The sequence below is a fragment of the Sesamum indicum genome, linkage group LG10 (genome assembly GCF_026168435.1).
Source record: "Sesamum indicum cultivar Baizhima isolate 11 linkage group LG10, ASM2616843v1, whole genome shotgun sequence".
NCBI classification, from domain to species: domain Eukaryota; kingdom Viridiplantae; phylum Streptophyta; class Magnoliopsida; order Lamiales; family Pedaliaceae; genus Sesamum; species Sesamum indicum.
Genome location: NC_142666.1, coordinates 7,022,075 through 7,041,792, shown reverse-complemented (window position 1 = coordinate 7,041,792; position 19,718 = coordinate 7,022,075). Strand labels below are relative to the sequence as shown.

Genomic DNA, 19,718 nt, shown 5'->3' with positions numbered 1-19,718 from the left:
GAAAAAACGAAAGGAGCCGACCTACCAAGGAAATTCAAAGGGACACCATCAAAAGAAGGTAAGGAGGACCTCCCTTCTTAAAGATCCTGTAAGGTACCCTTCAAGAAGAATGATAGGGATCTCCAGCCAGGCAACATCATGGAGGCACCTTCCTAAATCCAAGGATTCATTTAATCCAATTAAATAAATCTAAGATCAAACTCTAATTAATTGATCCAATCAATTAATTAAGCTAAATCTAATAAATTAATCCAATTAATTTAAAGGTGTTAAGTCCAAAAATTAATTACTCCAATTAATTTAATTCTTGAGCCATCCATCGAGTGAATTATTAAATAAATGATCCGATCATTTCTATATTCTCTTTGAATTAATTTAGTCCAATTAAATTGATTCATTTCTTCTGGAATTAATTTCAAATTAATTCCACCAATTTCATAGTGATTTGTGTGCGATTCTTTAGGCTAATCCTCAGTTAGACTTGGGCTTGTGTCCAACATAATAATTAATTAAATTCAGTTTAATTAATTTATTTTCAATTAACTATTAATCGAAAATTTCCATTACCATGGATCGCCGTCTAGCAACGGTCCATGGCACTATAAACTAGATGAATGTTGGCATGAACATTTAGGCTCCAGAGTACCATACGGGAATTGTCCTTCCACCATCCGCCTCCCAATATAAGTATAGGGCATGGAATTGGGTGTCGGTCTCCATCCTGGTTTAGACACTATGCTCTATAACTCGAGATATGTTTGCTCATTGATCAACATAGGAAATCATTCCCTACTCAACCAATCGCTGTGGCCATAGACTCTAAGTGCACAAACCATCTCAGAGCGCATAGGTAACTCAACTATCATATACTGACAGGTGACGGGTTCTATCTTGGAACTTACTGTTAGAATAGGTGACCTGAAAGCCAATCAAATTGGCATGCTTATAATCTATTCTGACAATAACTCAATTTTTATGTAGTATTATTCAGTGAATAAAATGAGTAATCGCTATTGGCATTTCATTTGTTGTGCTCATTACATTTATGTTTGCATTTCTTTCAAACATCGCAACAAAGCCCACAGACCACCTTGAACAACTGTGCAACAGTTGGACTACGCATTGGATAGCGGTCATGAAACCAACTATTTAGGGTTGGGTCTGAAACGTTCCAAGTCGAGGACCTCAAGAATAGGTATCGAAGTGTCCTATTGAAACTTGCATTAAGAGTCGCATTCATTTGATGAATGTCGTGTTTCATTGGCGACAGACGTGGGATATCTATGCGATCTTAATGGCTCAATTGACTAGGTGTCGAATCGACTAAACTGACTTGTGGGGATCGTCATATGGAAGCCTTGGAAGCTTGGTCGGTACGACTTGAGTCCCTGGCTATGATAGTACGGGAGTAGTCCTAAGATTTAAGGAATCACGGTAGTCACGTGCATACAATGATTGTATCTTGGATTTGTGCAAGAGGTGATTGTGTCCTAGGCATGGTCATCATAAGCTTTATCCAGTGTAGTCAAAGCATGTAGCGAGGATGGTGAGTTCCAAGAAGAGGATCCATCCCTGTCAAAACGTGACAGAGGTTCTCCTATGCACTTGGAGATGCATCTACGCTCTATGAAGCTATGGCCACAGTCATTGGTTGAATTGGAAGAGGAGGTTCCTATGTCGAGCAATTTGGTATAATGCGATCTCAAATATTAAGCATAGACGCCTAGTCCAGGATGGGAATTGATGCCAAATTCTATGCCCTAGACTAAAGCTGGGAGACAGTAGACAGAAGGACCATACCCGTATGGACTCGGAAGTCTAAAACTTCACATGGATTTTTGCCTAGTCTCTAGTGCCATAGACCATTGCTAGACGGTCACCCATGGTGACAGGCTTTCTTCATCAAGGGTTGATCAAGAATTACTAAATAAATTAGACTTAATTAATAGTATTGGATACTAGTCCAGGTCTAGCTGAAAGGTGTACTTAAAGAGTCACACACAAATTTCCGAGAAAGAACTAGGATTTAATTCGGAATTAATTTTGTAAGTAATTGAATTACTTATATATGTGAGGGATCCATTAGATGGATAAGCCCAAGGATAAATTGATTGAATTAATTTATATTGGGCTTGTCCTTATTATTTAATAAAGGCTTATTGGGTTCTATATAGTCAATTGGATTAAATATATGATGGACTTGATAAAGTGAGCTTTAATTAAATTGGATCTAATTAATTCAGCCTGGTATTTTAATTAATGAAAATCGGCCCAATTCCATTAATTAAGTTGGTGGAAATGATTGGAAAAGAAAATTATTGACTAACAAAATCACTTTTGAAAAATGTCATGTTAGTCATCATTTATCTAGAATAAAGAATTTTATTACCTTATGGATGGTTAAATGCACCTAGACATGTTTTAATGCATCCATTCAAGGTAGATATATATGTATTTTAGTTATTTGGAATAACTAATGAATACATAACAAAGCAAGAAAATAATTCTCTCCCCTAATTTTTCACTCGGCCGAACCCCCCTCTTGTGCACACTTGGTGTGTTTTTCTCTTCAATTCTTTTCTAGCAAATTAAATTGAAGAATCCCAAGTTCCTGTGTGGTGTGGATGCGACTTTAGAGGGTCTATACGTTGAGGCCTGGGTGAAAGAATCAACGAAGGAGGTTCGAAATAAATCAGAAAGGTAATTCTTGATTTACGATTTTTGTTCCCCTTGTTTTACATTCGATCATTAGCCCCATTAATTTCATTATCATTTATTTCTATTAACTACGTCGAACGTTCGAGAACTCTAAGGGTACACCCCTTGGAACTATGGTTTTATTGCATTTTTGTTTTAATTTCTGCGCTTTATTTTAACTGCTTCCTCTTGCGCTTTCCCCAACCGATCCACTCGCACTTTGCAGTGCCTTTCACCTACCATCCTCACTACATATTTTGATTGCAATGAACAAGACTTGTAATGACCACATCCAAGATACGTCATCTTTCGTCAAATCCAAGATACAACCATCAGATATATGCAACTGCCATGGTTCCTCAAGTCCAAGAACTAATCCCGTACTATCGGAGCTAGGAAGATCTAGTCATATCGATCAAGCCTTCAAAGCTTCCATATGACGACTTACCGCGAGTCAGTTCAGTCGGTACAACCACCCACTAAAATTGCATAAACATCCAACGTCTGCGCCGATGAAACACGCCACTCATCCAACTGATGCAATTTTAGTGCAAGTCTTAGTAGAACTCTCGATGTCCAATCTCGAGGTCCTCGACTTGAAACTTTTCAAACCTAACCATCATAAGTTGATTTCATGGCACCATCTAATGTGCAGCCCAACTACATAGGTTGTACAATTTGATTTGTGAGCTTGGTTGTGATGTTAAGCCTATAAACATAATCAGTGAGCACAACAAATACAATTGCCAAATAATGAATGCTCATTTATTCATAAATAATGTTACAGTTACACTAAAATTATCAGAGGAGATTACATAAAGACCAATCTAATTGGATTTTTGGTCACCTATTCTAAAAGAAGGTGCCTCCGAAGAGAAGGGAGAAGGGCCTCCTCGAGCCAGTGACACAGCTCCACCTGCCGGCCACTTGCCCGTTGCTGAGACTCCTCTGAAAAAAGAAGTAGAATATCCTACTAGTGGGGAGAAGAACTAATGTAACTTGAATTCTGGGTTGGGATGGAAGACAATTTTATTTCCTTACTTTGCTTGCTATCCTCCATTTGAAATGGGGATGAAACAATTTTAGTTTTCTGCTTTTGCTGGGATGTTTTTAATTTGCCCTGGCCAATGTGATTTGACTGGCTCCTTCTTCCACACTTGCTGTTCATCTAGGGAAATGAGCTACCTTCTCGATATGTTGATATCCGCAGGTCTTGTTGTGATGAGGAGTCCCCCCTCACTTTTGTGGAGGGAGATGAACCAAATTACACTTTAGTCGTCGCCCCCTAACGACTCGTGAGACAAGAAAATGTTGAAAGTGTTCTTTGTTCAAAACAATAGCGCAACTTTTCTCCATTCCATTCCACGACTTGTGAGACCATATTTAGGTAGTGGTAGCTTCCTCACCACATTTCTGTGGATGGAAGGCTTGGACAGATCAAGACAATCTTGATCCAAGTCCATTTTGGGCCTAATATTTAACTTCGTTAGCCAAGTAAGAGTTGATATTTGAGTTGTTTGACTGAGACCTCATCACAGAATTACGTTACATGCAAAACATCAAATGCTAGCAGAAATAAATAAATCATAGCATGCAACGTAGTTAAACACGGCCCCTTGTGGGATGATCACAAGCCCAACCTATGCGACTCACTGAGGCCATAATGAGTCAATGGTTAGTCTAAAGTGGCCCTAAACTCTTAAAAAATATTTTACCTATCAACATGTATATGGTCCTCGTAACTCCTTCGCGGGTCTCCTTCTCCTTGGACCTTCTTCTCTATGGGCTTGCTTCAAAAAATTAAAAACCTCACCAAAATTCCTATACTACCCTCATTACAATTAAAAAAAAAAATCCCGATCAGAGTCGAGGGGAGTACATTAGGAGTGAGATAGCAAGCTTTATTATTCAAATGCTAAAAACGAGAGGGAGGGAGAAGTTAACATACCAACCATAAACATAAGAGGTTGTGGGATTCGTGATCATCCATCATATATTCCATGTAACATACATTGCATGTAATACAACAATCCATAATATCCAATATCACAAAAGACGTTATACGAAAAAAACACAGGTTCGTCATTTGCAATTAAAGGAATATCATAAATATGTTCATCCAATGCACGTAATAAATCTAATTAATTATGCAATTTAATTCTAATGAAAAATTCAATTTTATCCAAAAAATCAAATTTTCAAAAATGGTGAAAATCGACTGTCAGCCGTCGGCCCTTGCAGCACGCGCGTTGTTGTCGCTTCCTGCGCTATAGGGGGCGCACGCGAGCTAGCCCTCCTTCCAGCATGCGCACATGAAAGCTTTGCTCGTGCGCAGGGGCACGCGCATTGCCTGCGCGCATGCCCTGCCTGCTGTGCATATGGGCCCAGGCTATAGGCAGGCTCCTACCTGCGCGCGCTTGGCCGTGCGTGCACTGTGTGCCGGCAGCAGCAGTTTTGCAACGATTTTCTTTCTTTTCTTTTGGGTTCAATTATAAAATAACAAAAATAAAGCATAAACCCAGAGAAATTCTCTATTTTGTTATACGATTTAATCATCCATAAATTGCAAAAATCAAATGAGCCATTTTCATAATATAACCAATAAACGAAAGCGATAAAACATGCTTCAAAAAGCTGTAAAAATCATGTTAATCATATAATCATCAGCCCCTACATTGAACCGAGCTCTGATACCACTTGAAGGATCGTGTGGTACGACCACGCAAGCGGAAACGATAAGGCGGAAATGTGTAATAATGAAAATTAAATGCAAAATTAAACAAATTCAAGGGGTTTACCTTTGGAGTTCCGAACGTTTGATGCACTAAAATAAAACACAAATACAGGGCTGATGTATGAACCATAAAATCGAGATTAAGAGGGTGAAAAACGATACCTTCGTTTTCACGGTTGCTTGAAATGCTCTCCACTTGAGGCTCCAACACAGCAGTCCTCTAATTCTTTGCTAGAAGAGAACGAGATAAGTGCACAAGAGAGGGGGCGGTCGAGACGTAAGAAGGGAGGGGGGTTTTTTTTTATGTTGTGTGATTAAGATTATAATTATTTCCCAAATAATTATATTGTATATATATATATACACATTGTTTGATAATTAAGAATGTTTCTAAATACATTCTATTATCTACAAGGCAAATTTCTCTTTATTCCAAATAAAGAAATCCCCAAAAATGGTTAGAATTGCACTTTCCAAAAATACAATTTGCTAACCATTTATTTCCTTACATGAAATTTTTCATGGACTGAAAATTAGTGGCCTTGGTCGATTTTTACCTTTAAAATCACAAGCCCTATGAATTTTTATTTAAATCCAATTTCATAAAAATTTATTTAATCGAGCTCAACTTGTATTTAATCTAATTAAATACATAAGCCCAAAATTATCATTATTATTTAATAAGATCCAACTTATTAAATTATAAGGATAAGCCCAATATAAATTAATGTCTCTTTCTTTTTAAGTACTCCAATTACTTGTGGAATTAATTCAAAATTAATTCCTTGTTCCTATCTGGTGATTTGTGTGTGACTCTTTAAGTTTACATTTCAGCTAGACTTGGGCTAGTGTCACATTATTATTGATTAAATCCCTATTTGATTAATAAATCTTGATTAACCTTTAATCAAGAAAGTCCGTTAGCATGGATGGCCGTCTAGCAACGTTCCATGACACTAGAGACTAGGTGAATTATTGTGCGAACATTTAGGCTCTTGAGTTGCATAGTCTAGGGCATGGAATTAGGTGTCGATTCCCATCCTGGACTAGGCGTCTATGCTTAATACTTGAGATCGCGTTACGCCAAATATCTCGACATAAGAACCTCCGTTTCCTATTCGATCAACGATTGTGGCCACAGATTTACAGAACGTTAACGCATCTCCAAGTGCATAGGAGATAGCTCTGTCATATACTGACAAGTGATGGATCTTATTATTGGAACTCACCGTCTTTGCTATATACCCCGACTACAATGGATGAGGCTTATGATGATCGTGTCTGTGACATAACCACCTCTCGCGCAAACCCAAGATACAGTCATCGTATGCACGTGACTGTCGTGATTTCTCAATTTTGAGGACTACTCCCGTACTACCGAAGTTGGGGATTCGAGTCATACCGACATAGCCTCCAAGGCTTCCATACGACGATCTTCGTGAGTCAGTTCAATTGATTTGACACCTAGTCAATCAATCCACCAAGATATCATAGACGCTCCACGTCTGTCACCGATGAAACACGGTACTCTCCAATTCGAATGCGACTCTTAGTGCAAGTCTCCATAGCACTTCTTGATTTCATTCTCGAGGTCCTCGACTTGTAACATTTCAAATTTAACCTTTTGGTAGTTGGTTTCATGACAGCCATCTAATGTACGGCCCAACTACACCGTTGTCAATTGGTCTATAAGCTTTGTTGTGATTTTTAAGTAAGAAAATGTAAACATACAAATGAGCACAACAAAGTGGATGCCAAAATAAGCGAATACTCATTTTATTCACTCAAAATAATATTACATGATATAATTGAATTATCAAATAAAATACATTTTAGGCCAATTTAATTGGCTTATGAGCACTTACTCTAACATGTCAAAAAACCCTATCACTTAGAATAAGATCTGCATTAAACACATCAATTATAGGATGACATTTCCACAAGAAATGTTCTGACACGGGTATGTAGCTGCAACATTGCAACATGTTCAAAAATTGCTCACAAATTCCACAATAATAGAAGTCATGATTTAAAGTATTTAAGGGCACACAAGGCCATCATAAACGAAATTAAGCATCAGAAGGAGGAACACTTTCCTCAATATCAGTACCACTAGTAGAGGGTAAGCAGCCCAAGGAAGCATCAGATTCTATCACATGGCTTACCTTTGTACCTTGAGTTGGAGCTTCTACGCTTGTATCCACAAGTGGGGCATCTTCTTGACTGAATTCTGTTAAGTTGCAAGGAGGACCGACAACTTTCTCCTGAGTAGACTCAATCAAAATCTAAGCTTTAACATCTTCATCCAGTAAGTCAAGAGGAGAGAGCAGGGTAGCAACGAAGAGGAAGGTCGTCGATGCTTTTATAACCTTCATCTTCAGAATCATCCATCCTTATCAATTTCCTCTATCATCGAGAAGGAAGCCCAGCAGCCTCAACCAGGACAATAGAGGTTTCTGGACATTCTTCGGCAAGCGTGTAGAATCAGAAATGATAATAACATCAAGTGAACCGCTTCTAGGCTCTTAAAAGAGACCTTCAGGAGGAGACAGAGCTCCAGTAGAAGCAAGGGAGGGACGAGAAGAGGAAGCACCCTGATGGGTATACATGTGTCACCCCTGCAAAACGACCAAATTACCCTTCATTAAGGGCATTACAGTCATTTCGCGATCAAGATCCGCGTGTTCTGTAGCGGGGAGGTCGCAGAGGACCCGATCCGGACCGCACAGACTGACCGAAGACCCGGACAATGACGACCGTTCGATCAGAACATGAGCCAGCAGGATAAGGCCACGTGGCCCAGTCAACAGTGTCTAGCTGTGTTCTATAAATAGACCCAGAAACGCCGTTATTGAGGGAACTGTTATGCATTAATTGAGCTTGAACTTTTAGATCGCACACATTTCTCTCGATCAACCTAACTTGAACGTCGGAGGGTCATTGTCGGGGACGTGCCCGACGAGCTCACGGTTCGTGTTTTATTCTCAGGGAACCCAAAATCTGGTTAGGAAGAGTTAGACCATCTGCAGTGAGATCGTCTCAGGAGATCGAATAATTCGACCCGGATCAGTTGGCGCCATCTGTGGGAACGTCTGAGAATTCCTTATCATAATGGAAGGTTCATTGAGGTGAAACACCGGGGAGGATGAAACACCTAGAAAGGGAACAGGAACAACCATTCACCTAACCCAAGAGGAGCTATAGAGAATGATGGAAGAAGCTAGCCGGAAAGCAATCGTGAAATACGAAAGAAGAACTACAACTCCGTTGGTAAAAGAAACGGCGAGGAGACAATTGTTCGAGAACGTCGAACCACTGAGAGAATCGAGGGTTGATATGCTTGTGAGCATCCTCATCCACGGACTGCGAAAAGGTCCCTTCACGTCCGCTCTCGCAAGCGACCCGCCCAGCGACGTGGAACAGTTGATGGCGTTAGCACAAAAATACATAGATGAGGAAGAGATGAACGCGATGAAGGACTTCGAACGGAGAGAACGCGACCACGCGCACAGGCGACCTACAGAGAATCAAGAGGGCAGTAGCAGCAAACCGAAACAAGAGAAGAAAAAGGAGCCAAAGTATATTCCAAAATATCATAACTACACTCCACTGGCGATGTCGCGGGAGAAGGCTTTAATGATGGTGGAAAACGCCGATGTCTTGAAGTGGCCGAGGCACACAAGATACACCCCATCCAAGATGTTTTCGGACAAGTATTGCAAATTTCACCGCGAGAAGGGTCACAACATGGAGGAGTGTTTTCAGTTGAAAGACGAAATTGAAAGACTGGTCAGGCAGGGATACTTCCGAGACCGTGTTCCACCAAATTGCAGGATCAATGAGGGAAGGAGAAGCAGGTCGAGGAGTCAGGACCGGGATCAGAACCCCGGTCCCACAAAAACTGGCAGGACCATGGCCGGCGGGAACAACGCACCCACGAAAGGGGTAATATACACCATTGCTGGAGGGCCTAGTTCCGGAGACTCAGGCCGAACGCGGAAAAGACGTGCTTGGACAGTGGAATCGAGCCGAGAGAGAGAGTTCGTGCTAAAGGTAGAAGAGGAGGAGGCCATCTCTTTCGATAGCTCAGACAGATCGAAGGAGAGCGAAAATATGAACGACCCCATGGTAGTCAGACTAGACATCGCGAATTTTACGGTCCATAAGGTGTTGATTAACAGCGGCAGTTTGACTGACATCATCTTCAAGAGCGTGATCGACAAAATGGGGTTGGAGAATGCCTTTCTCGAGCCAGTAAGGACCCCTCTGGTAGGATTTGGAGGTAGCAAAGTCGCCTTGCTGGGAACGATCGAATTGCCAGTATCAATGGGGGAAGTTCCCAGACGAAAAACATTGATGGTCAAATTTTTAGTGGTCGATACACCCTTCGCATACAATGTAATTCTAGGGAGACCCGGATTAAACCTTTTCAGAGTTGTGATCTCCACCTATCATATGAAGATGAAATTTCCGACCGAGAACGGAACGGGGGAACTAGTCAGCGACCAGAAGGAGGTGCGCAAATGTTACAATCTATCACTTAAGGGAGAACCTAGCCAAAAGAAAAAGAAGGTCGAAGAAGATGCTGAGCCGCGACCGTACGAAACAGAGCACATGAAGCCCAGTGGAGAGTACAAGGAGGTGCAGCTCGTACCGGACGAGCCCGGTAAACCACACGGATAGAGGTAAATATGGAGGAGGAATTGGCCATGATAGAATTTCTGAAAAAGAATGTTGATATATTTGCCTAGAGCCCCTCGGACTTCACGGGGATCGACCCAGGAGTTATAGTCCATCACTTAAACGTCGACCCCAAAGCTCGACCGGTGCAACAGAAAAAAAGATCGTTCGAAAGCGACAAGAACGAGATAATCAGACAAGAGGTCGAAAAACTGTTGAAAGCAGGGTACGTATCCGAGATTCAATACACTAACTGGCTTTCTAACGCCGTGCTAGTCCCCAAATCTTCAGGAAAATGGCGCATGTGTGTTGATTTCACGGATCTGAACAAAGCCTGCCCGAAGGATCCGTACCCCTTACCAAGAATTGACTTGATGGTCGACTCCACCGCCGGGTTTGAAAGGTTTTCAATGATGGATGCTTACCAAGGATATCATCAAATCCATATGGCAAAGGAAGACCGGGATAAGACCTCATTCATCACGGAAAAGGGGATCTACTGCTACAACATGATGCCATTCGGATTGAAAAATGCGGGAGCCACGTATCAGCGACTCGTAAACCAAATGTTTGGGAATCTCTTGGGAAAAACTATGGGAAGTATACGTGGACGACATGCTCGTGAAAAGCAGGAAGTCGCGGGATCACTTGGAAGACCTCTCCTAGGCATTCAACATAATGAGGTCGCACGGAATGAAGCTCAACCCAGAAAAGTGTACGTTTGGAGTGACAGGTGGAAAGTTTTTAGGGTACATGATTAGCGAACGCGGGATAGAAGCGAACCCTGAAAAGATCCAAGCCATAATGAGTCTGAGGTCGCCCACATCGATCAAAGAAGTGCAGAAGCTCACGGGCAAGATCGCATCGTTAAGCAGATTCATATCTCGATCGGCAGACAGAAGCTTACCGTTCTTCAAAATTTTGAGGAAGGCAAAAAATTTCACATGGACCGCGGAATGCGACCAGGCCTTACAGGAGTTGAAGGAATATCTCATAAGGCTCCCCCTGCTCGCGAACCCGAAAGAAGGGGAGATATTATTTTTGTACCTAGGGGTGTCCGAGAATGCGGTCAGCTCAGTATTGGTGAGGGAAGAAGGTAGCAACTAGAATCCAGTCTACTATGTCAGCAAAATGCTCCAAGGGGCTGAATCACGATATTCAGAGATGGAAAAACTCGCCTTTGCCTTGGTCGTGACTGCTCGAAAACTACGACCATATTTTCAGTCGCACAAAGTGGTGGTGTTGACCAACCACCCCCTCAAGCATGTGATGTCGTGACCCGAAGCCTCCGGGAGGTTGATCAAGTGGGCGGTTGAATTGGGGCAATACGACATTGAATACCAACCCAGAACAGTCCAGAAGGCGCAGGTGCTAGTAGATTTCGTCATGGAGCTGGCTGGCGACCGGTCCTGTTTAAAATGGATGCTGCATGTCGATGGGTCTTCAAACGCGAACAATGGCAGAGCAGGCATATTAATCCAAGGACCAAGAGGAATTGAGATTGAAGTCGCGGCTCGCCTTTCATTCCCAGTGACTAACAACGAGGCAGAATACGAGGCTCTGGTGCTGGGCCTAGAGCTCGCTCATGAAACTGGTGCCCGTGACTTGGAGGTTTTTACAGACTCCCAACTGATCGCTTGCAGATTCAAAGAACATACGAAACACGGGAGAGAACAATGACCCAGTACAAAGAGATTGTTCAAAAACTAATGGGTAAATTTGAGAAATGCTCCATCTCGCAGGTACCTAGGGCCGAGAACGACAAGGCAGATGCCTTATCAAAATTTGGAGCTGCAATGGATGAAATTCGAGGTCGAAAAATCACCGCACTAGTGCGCGAGAGATCGACACTATGGAAAGGAACGGAGGTCCAGGTGGTCGCAGAAACGGGGTCCTGGAAGAACGAAATTGTGAAGTGTCTCGGGGACGGTACCTTACCCAGCAATCCCATTGCCGCGAAGAGGGTCAAATTTCGAGCTACCCAATTTACTCTGCTGGCCGGTCAACTCTATAAAAGGACAGCTGACGGACCCCTCTTGAAATGCCTAGACGAGGAGAGAGGCCTTTACGTAATGCGGGAGATACACGAAGGAAGTTGTGGCAATCACTCAGGGGTGAGATCGCTGGCACAGAAAATCATGCAACAAGGGTATTTCTGGCCGACCTTGGTCGAAGACTCTAAGAACTTTGTGAGGAAATGTGAGAGCTGCCAGAAGTACGCCTCACTGATACACCACCTGCAACCCCAATGGTGCCAATCAAAATAGCGTGCCCGTTCGATCAATGGGGGATCGATATCGTCGGACCTTTCCCACCCGCGCAAGCTCAGAAGAAATTCATCATTGTGGCGGTCGAATATTTTTCCAAGTGGGTAGAAGCAGAAGCAGTGGCCAAGATATCCGAGAAGGAAGTCATCAACTTCATCTAGAAAACATTATATGCAGGTTCGGTATACCTAGAATATTGATATCTGACAGTGGCACCCAGTTTCAGGGCAGAAAGATCACAGAATGGTGCAAAGAACTGAAGATCGCGCAGCACTTCACAGCAGTCGCGAACCCTCAGGCGAACGGACAGACCAAGGTGACGAACCGGACGATCTTGCAACACTTGAAGACGCGCCTTGAGAGCAAAAGATCGTGGGTTGACGAGCTGCCTGGAGTCTTGTGGGCTTATCGCACGACTCCACGAACTACCACGGGCGAGACCCCTTTCTGCCTAGTATACGGGACCGAGGCCATCATTCCGGCAGAAATCGGGGAGGAATCGCAAAGAGTCATGCAGTACGAACCCGAGACGAACCGAAATGAGCGAAGCTTCGACCTCATAGTTATTGAAGAAAAGAGGGAGGCCGCATATGCTCGAATTTTGCATCATAAGGGATTGATGATGAAGAGCCACAGTCGCAGAATTCGACCACGCCAATTGCAGGTAGGAGATCTCGTGTTGAAGAAGGTAGAGGCCTCCAAACACGTGGGAAAACTGGAACCACCCTAGGAGGGAACCTACAAAGTGATCGAGATCAGAAAGAAGGGCACTTACCGACTGCAATACATGCAAGGTCGAGATCTACCGCGTCCTTGGAATATACAGAATTTGAAGAAGTTTTATGCTTGAACAAGAAGTGCGAACAAGGAGCCTGTGAAAGGCCATCAACGGACAGATCAAACAAGGAGCCTGTGAAAGGCCATCAACGGACAGATCGAACAAGGAGCCTGTGAAAGGCCATCAACGAACAGATCGAACAAGGAGCCTGTGAAAGGCCATCAACGAACAGATCGAACAAGGAGCCAGTGAAAGGCCAACGAACAGATCGAACGAGGAGCCTGTGAAAGGCCATCGACAAAAGGGATCGAACACTGAAACTGAAGGACCCATCAACAAAGAGATCGCACTCGAGGGCATCTAGAGAGCTACCAATTGTATATTTTAAAGGTTAGGAGAATCGTGTCCTACATTAGACATTGTCATTGTTACGCATATCAAAGATTGAAGCATTTGTACCCGCTGTAATTCGTCCAACATGATTTATAAAACTGTATATACCTTTTTATGCTTACCTTCGTGTGTTTATCTCCCAACTTTTCTCTTATCACTGACTATACAAACCCTCTAAGCACAAAACGCGAACTGAAAAAGACGCGTCCAACAATGCGATCTGAAAAAGATGCATCCAACCAAAAATGCGAACTGAAAAAGACGCGTCCAACAATGCGATCTGAAAAAGATGCATCCAACCAAAAACGCAAACTGAAAAAGACGCGTCCAATAATGCGATCTGAAAAGACGCGTCCAATAATGCGATCTGAAAAGACGCATCCAACCAAAAACGCGAACTGAAAAAGACGCGTCCAATAATGCGATCTGAAAAGACGCATCCAACTAAAAGCGCGAAGTGAAAAAGACGCGTCCAGTAATGCGATCTGAAAAAGACGCATCCGACTAAAAGTGCGATCTGAAAAAGACGCATCCAACACAAAACGCGAACTGAAAAAGACGCGTCCAACTAAAAGTGCAATCTGAAAGACTTCCAGGAAGGTCACGATCTGAAAAAGAAACATCCAACACAAAACGCGAACTGAAAAAGACGCGTCCAACTAAAAGTGCGATCTGAAAGACTTCCAGGAAGGTCGCGATCTGAAAAAGACATGCATTCTGGATAGAAAGAAATGAAATACGCAACGTTTCAGAGATAGAAAAAGACATCGCAGATGCAGTTAGAAGGCATGCATTCTTCGAACAGAAAGAAACATGTTATATGGATAGAAAGAAATGAAATACGCAACGTTTCAGAGATCAAAAACTTTTTTCATTGATCAAATGTTGTGTACAGGGGCAATCAAAAACCTACACCCCAATGTTCTATCAGCAAAAAGTTACAAGTTGAAGAATCCCTAGGATTTACAATTTAAGATCGGTTATCTCAAATCCTATTACAAAATCAGAAGATCGGGATCGGTCAGGCATCAGCTTCAGCCTCTAGCTCGTCTCTCAGGACCATAAACTCATCTTTCAGCTCGGGGTCCGGAGGCAAGGGCTAGAGATCGCCATCAAGGGAGATGTCCAATTTGCTGGGGTCAAAAGAATCGTGAAACCCACCGAGCTTTTCGATCTGAGACCGGCAGGTCTCGTAGCCCTTGGAGAACGAGTCCGCAGATTTGATCTCAAGAGTGGTCGTGAAGGTGTCAGTCTTCAAAAAATCATGAACCGCGGACATCCTGGAGCCGGCCAAGGCTCGCTGATATTCTTTGATCGGAATGCGACCGGCTTGGCCTTCCTCCACTCCGCGCTTGTGGCCCTCTACGAGGCTGGCCTCACGCCCGGCATCGAATGCCTCCCTCTTGGCCTCCGCCAGAGCCACTTCCTGTTTGGAGCGGAGGATCTTTCTCTCCTTCTTGGCAGCATCGAGCTCGGCTCGCAGCTTTAGGACCTCGTCACCCAGTGCCAGCAGATTATCCTCCTGTTTGCGTTCTGTCTCGTCTTGCTCTGCCAGCTGAGTCCTAAGATGTTGCACCTTCTGATCAGTTTGAATATAACTCATTCGGTAATGGGTGCATTTAAGACTCAGACTTCGGAGGAAGGTCATGGCCTGCAAGATCGAATACAGTGAATAGGAAAACAGAAAGAAGATCGAAAGCGGCCAACTGATAGAATACCTGGACCATGGAGTGAGCCACGAACTCCTCAAGCCGAATGGAGCTGTTCGTCACCAGCGCCCCTTGATCGCGAACGGAGACGAAGGAGTTGTAGATAGCGAAAGTTTCGTCTCCTGCTTCGCCATAAAGGGACAAACTCGACATATCCTGCCATTCGGGGGGCGGCACATTACCTCGAAGAGCCGCCCGACTCTCTTCCCAGCATGTGGCTAGCTGTGCCACTCTAAAAAACTTGTCCCGATCTTCGTCTACGCTGGTCTTATCTGTCGCTTCCTTAGCCATCCTGCTCAGCACGCTTGGGCTATGCGATTTAGGAGGAGGTGGGTGAGAGGTTTCCGCAGGCTCCTTCCCCTTGCCTTTATCGCCGGGCCCCAACTTGGACTTGGGCCCGTGACCCTTCTTCGGAGATCGCTTCCTTTTCTTAGATCGCTCCTCGGGTGGAGGATCTTGGCGTCCTTGGTCGACCCCATGGTCGCCACTGGCTTCGTCCAAGTTCAATTCTAACTCCGAAGAGTTATAGCCGAGATAACCATGGGCCGAAGGCGTCTCCTCACTATCGACCAGAATGGGTTGTTGTCCGGCGGGGGGCGCAATTGCGAGTGCCTTGGAAGGGACCGGGGCAGGCGAGCTCGAAGGCAGGTCTGAACAACCAGCGATCTCGCCTCCCTTCCCCTTCGGATCTGAAGGACCCGCGACCTCACCCCCCTTCTTCGCTTTATTTTGGGCCGCAATCCTCCGCATAGCAGTACGCGTGCTCATGATTATACTATCTGCAAAAACAAAAAAAAAAAAAAAAGAGAAGTGAGCAATTGCGAGCACTGCAACGAAAGCAAGGGAGACCAAAAGAAGAAAATCACCTAAGGACTCTTCGATATGGAGGGACGCTGGAGAGAGCCCAGATAATTGCAAAACCTTCTCAGTGAGAAGCTTCTTGGGAACGTACTTATAGAATGTTAAACTCCTTATCTGATCGCCCTCCAGCCCCCCTCTACTTGTTTCTGGGACAGGCTTATATTTGGTCCACTCATTTTTAAAAGGCCAGACACCTCTAGGAGGTCGAATGAAAATGTAGCGGTCTAACCAGGCTCCTACATTCGACTTTAGGGCGCTCAATTACCCACATTCGGGCTTGGCCGAAAGATAGAAAAAACCTCGACTACCGGATCGCTTAGATGTGGTGAAAGAGTACAAACTCCAAAAATTGTCAAAACTGCGTTCTAAGTCTAGAAATTGCATCAATACCACAAAAAGGATGATATGAGTGACAGAGTTGGGAGAGAGTTGCATGGGGCATAGTCTTAATTTATTCAAAATTGCGGCCACCGGAGGAGCGAAAGGAAATCGCAGCCCGGCATCGAGGTGTTTGATAGAAAAAGCGCAAAACCCCTCGGGAGGACGGTGCATGCGATCAAAGGTAGCGGGAATGATGATATAATCGGAGGGTATATGGTATTTTTCCCTAATCTTATCGACGGGCGTTCTAACCTTGCTGACTACAGCTTTCCAAGGATTTTTGGCGAGTCTATCCTGGAATTTGGTGAGGGCCGAAGGGTCGGCGTGTTCATCTGTAAGTTTTGCTATGGGAAACTTTGTATTCCTCTTGGGAGAGGTAGAGAACGACCCGTGTGAAGACTCGGACACAGACCTACACACGGACCCTCATGCCGAACTAGACCCAGAAGACTCAGCAGACCCAGAAGACCCAGATCGCGGTTTAGAGCTAGACCGCGACTCAGAATTCGAGCTAGAGTTGGAAGACATCGTACCTTAAAGTAGGATGGCTCTGGAAGCTGCAGATCGAATGCGAGCTTGAAGTTGCAAGTCCTGGTCGCTTGGAGTCTATGCGTGAGGTAGGAATGAAAGTTCAAATGGGCGGTATATTTATAAGACAATCCCTCTAGAGATGCGCGCCGGGGATCAACCGACGAGATATCGCCACGTGTCATTGAGGCAACCGATCGACGGATGCAACTGTTCGACTTCCTCAAAGGCAACGAACTTGCACTTTGAAAAAGTGGGGGAGTAATGATGGGTATACATATATCACCCCTGCGAAACGACCATATTACGCTTCATTAAGGGCATTACAGTCATTTCGCGATCAGGATCCGCGTATTCTATAGCGGGTGGGTCCTAGAGGACCCGACCCGGACCGCACAGACTGACCGAAGACCCGGACAATGACGACCGTTCGATCAGAACATGAGCCAGCAGGATAAGGCCACGTGGCCCAGTCAACAGTGTCCAACTGTGTTCTATAAATAGACCCAGAAACACCGTTATTGAGGGAACTGTTATGCATTAATTGAGCTCGAACTTTTAGATCGGACACATTTCTCTCGATCAACCTAACTTGAGCGTCGGAGGGTCATTGTCGGGGACGTGCCCGATGAGCTCACGGTTTGTGTTTTATTCTCAGGGAATCCAAAATCTGGTTCGGAAGAGTTAGACCATCTGTAGTGAGATCGTCTCAGGAGATCGAATAATTCGACCTGGATCACACCCTGAGCAGCGGACCTCCTCTGGGGAATGAGATTGCCCATTCTTACACTTTTAGAAGCCATGATAGTACGCGCTGAAATAATATAATCAAGAGGTCAGTAACTGGGACACTAAGCCTTATAAGTGCCACAAATTATAGAAGAATAGTATACCAAAATGAGAAAGATCAAGGTCAAATAACACGGGCGACAAGCCAACAAGTTAAAAAGTTTCTTCTTGTCATAAACACTCGATAGTCGTACTCATAATTAAGAGTATATTCCAGCGGGCATCAAGAGGAGAACTAACAAATAAAAAATAGTCCTTCTAGTTAGTATATGAAATCTTATTGCAAGTTACCAGCATAATTCCCCTCTTACTAGTAAGATAGAAAAGACCTTTCTCGCCAATACTGAAGTTCAACTTGTGGAGAGCACAAAAATTATCGTTAGAAGGAACGATGCATAAATGGATCATCAGAATTATGAAAGCAGCGATGCTCCAAAAGTGCTGGGGGTAAGTTGGGAGATACAAACGCCTAATCTTCTTAGAATTTCTTCAATCAAAGGGTGCAAGGGCAACCGTAAGCTCGCTTCAAAATCAGCAACAAGAAGAGTTCGACATTGAAAGGAGGTAGATGAATTCTACTAGCAGTCCAGGATCTTTACATTAAGTTCCAGAATTTCTGCTAAACTTTTTGGAACAAATGGAGATCCTCTTGTGACAACCACATTTTTTCTAAACCAACAGGGACCTCTGGACCCAATGCCATAGGTCGCCTTAAGTCCTCTTAACACCACACAATTTTTTTCAGTTTAAATGAAATTTTCGTTAAATTTAACAAAAAAGTTAATGACAGGGTCAAAAGTACCAAAAATAAAGTTTGAAAACTAAAATTACATCTTTAAATTGTTTGAATACCAAAATCACATTAGTGACTATATTTGAGGATAAAAAATGCAATATTCCTATAAGTAATTTTGTAATGTGGTTTCTGGGATTATCATAGGGGGAAACAAAGGGTATTGCAATGGGTGTATGAGTGATATGTTGTAGTAGTTTGCTTGGAAATGGCAACTTTGCAGTTAAATGTTTGAATATTCGTCCAAATTTTGTTTTACTCGACTATCAAATATGATTTTGGAGTAGAATGTGTGTTAGATGGTAAGAACTGAAGTGGGTGTTTTCTGTTGGGAGTTCTCGGATGGAAGATGTCAACATTGCATCCAAGGCTGGCATTGGTTGATCACAGAAAAAACAGAAGGACAAAATAGAGAAGCAGAGCTCCCTTACAAAGACGCGCATTTGTGGAATGGAAACACGATTTCTCCTGTCTTATTAGTTTTACGTTTTTGTTAGATAGTTGGTTAATTGGTTTTGGGTTTGTTATTTTGTTATCAGTCATCTCTTTCCCCAGTATTTAACAGAGAACACTGTACAACAATTGTGATATGAAAAATTGGCCAAAGTTATGCCTCTACAATGGCAGCTAAATCAAATTCGCCATTGATTTTCCTTTGCTACATGGTATCACAGCCATCCTTGTGAAGGTCTCTCGATATCCATTGTTACATTTTTTTTCCCATTCTCTTTGCCATGGAGTACAACACCTCTATCGGACATGAGGCCACTTCAAGTGGCGTTTCAAAACCTAAGTTTATGCAACTGCAATCGTCTGACCATCCTGGAATGGTGATGGTATCAGCGTTATTCACCGGGAACAATTACTTTGCTTGGAGCAAGGCTATTAAGAGAGCCCTTACAGCGAAAATGAAGCTCGATTTCATCGAGGGGATTGCTATACGACCTCTAGTTAACAGTGATGAGTTCAAATGCTGGAATCGCATTGATTCCATGGTCACTACCTGGGTTTTGAACTGCATAACAAAGGAATTGGGAGAGTCTTTCATGTATGTGGGATCTTCACGTGAACTTTGGATTGAGCTAGAAGCGCGGCATGGAGAAAGTAA

The 19,718-nt window shown here is 43.5% G+C and overlaps 1 protein-coding gene across 1 annotated transcript; it reads left to right on the top strand.

The window, feature by feature from the left end:
- Positions 1 to 11,497: 11,497 nt before the first annotated feature.
- LOC110012711 (uncharacterized) lies at positions 11,498 to 13,108 on the top strand. The gene is made up of 3 exons (XM_020697405.2): positions 11,498 to 11,722; positions 11,854 to 12,326; positions 12,556 to 13,108. Exons 1-3 carry the CDS (start codon positions 11,498 to 11,500, stop codon positions 13,106 to 13,108), a joined length of 1,251 nt encoding a protein of 416 aa, XP_020553064.2.
- Positions 13,109 to 19,718: the final 6,610 nt, after the last annotated feature.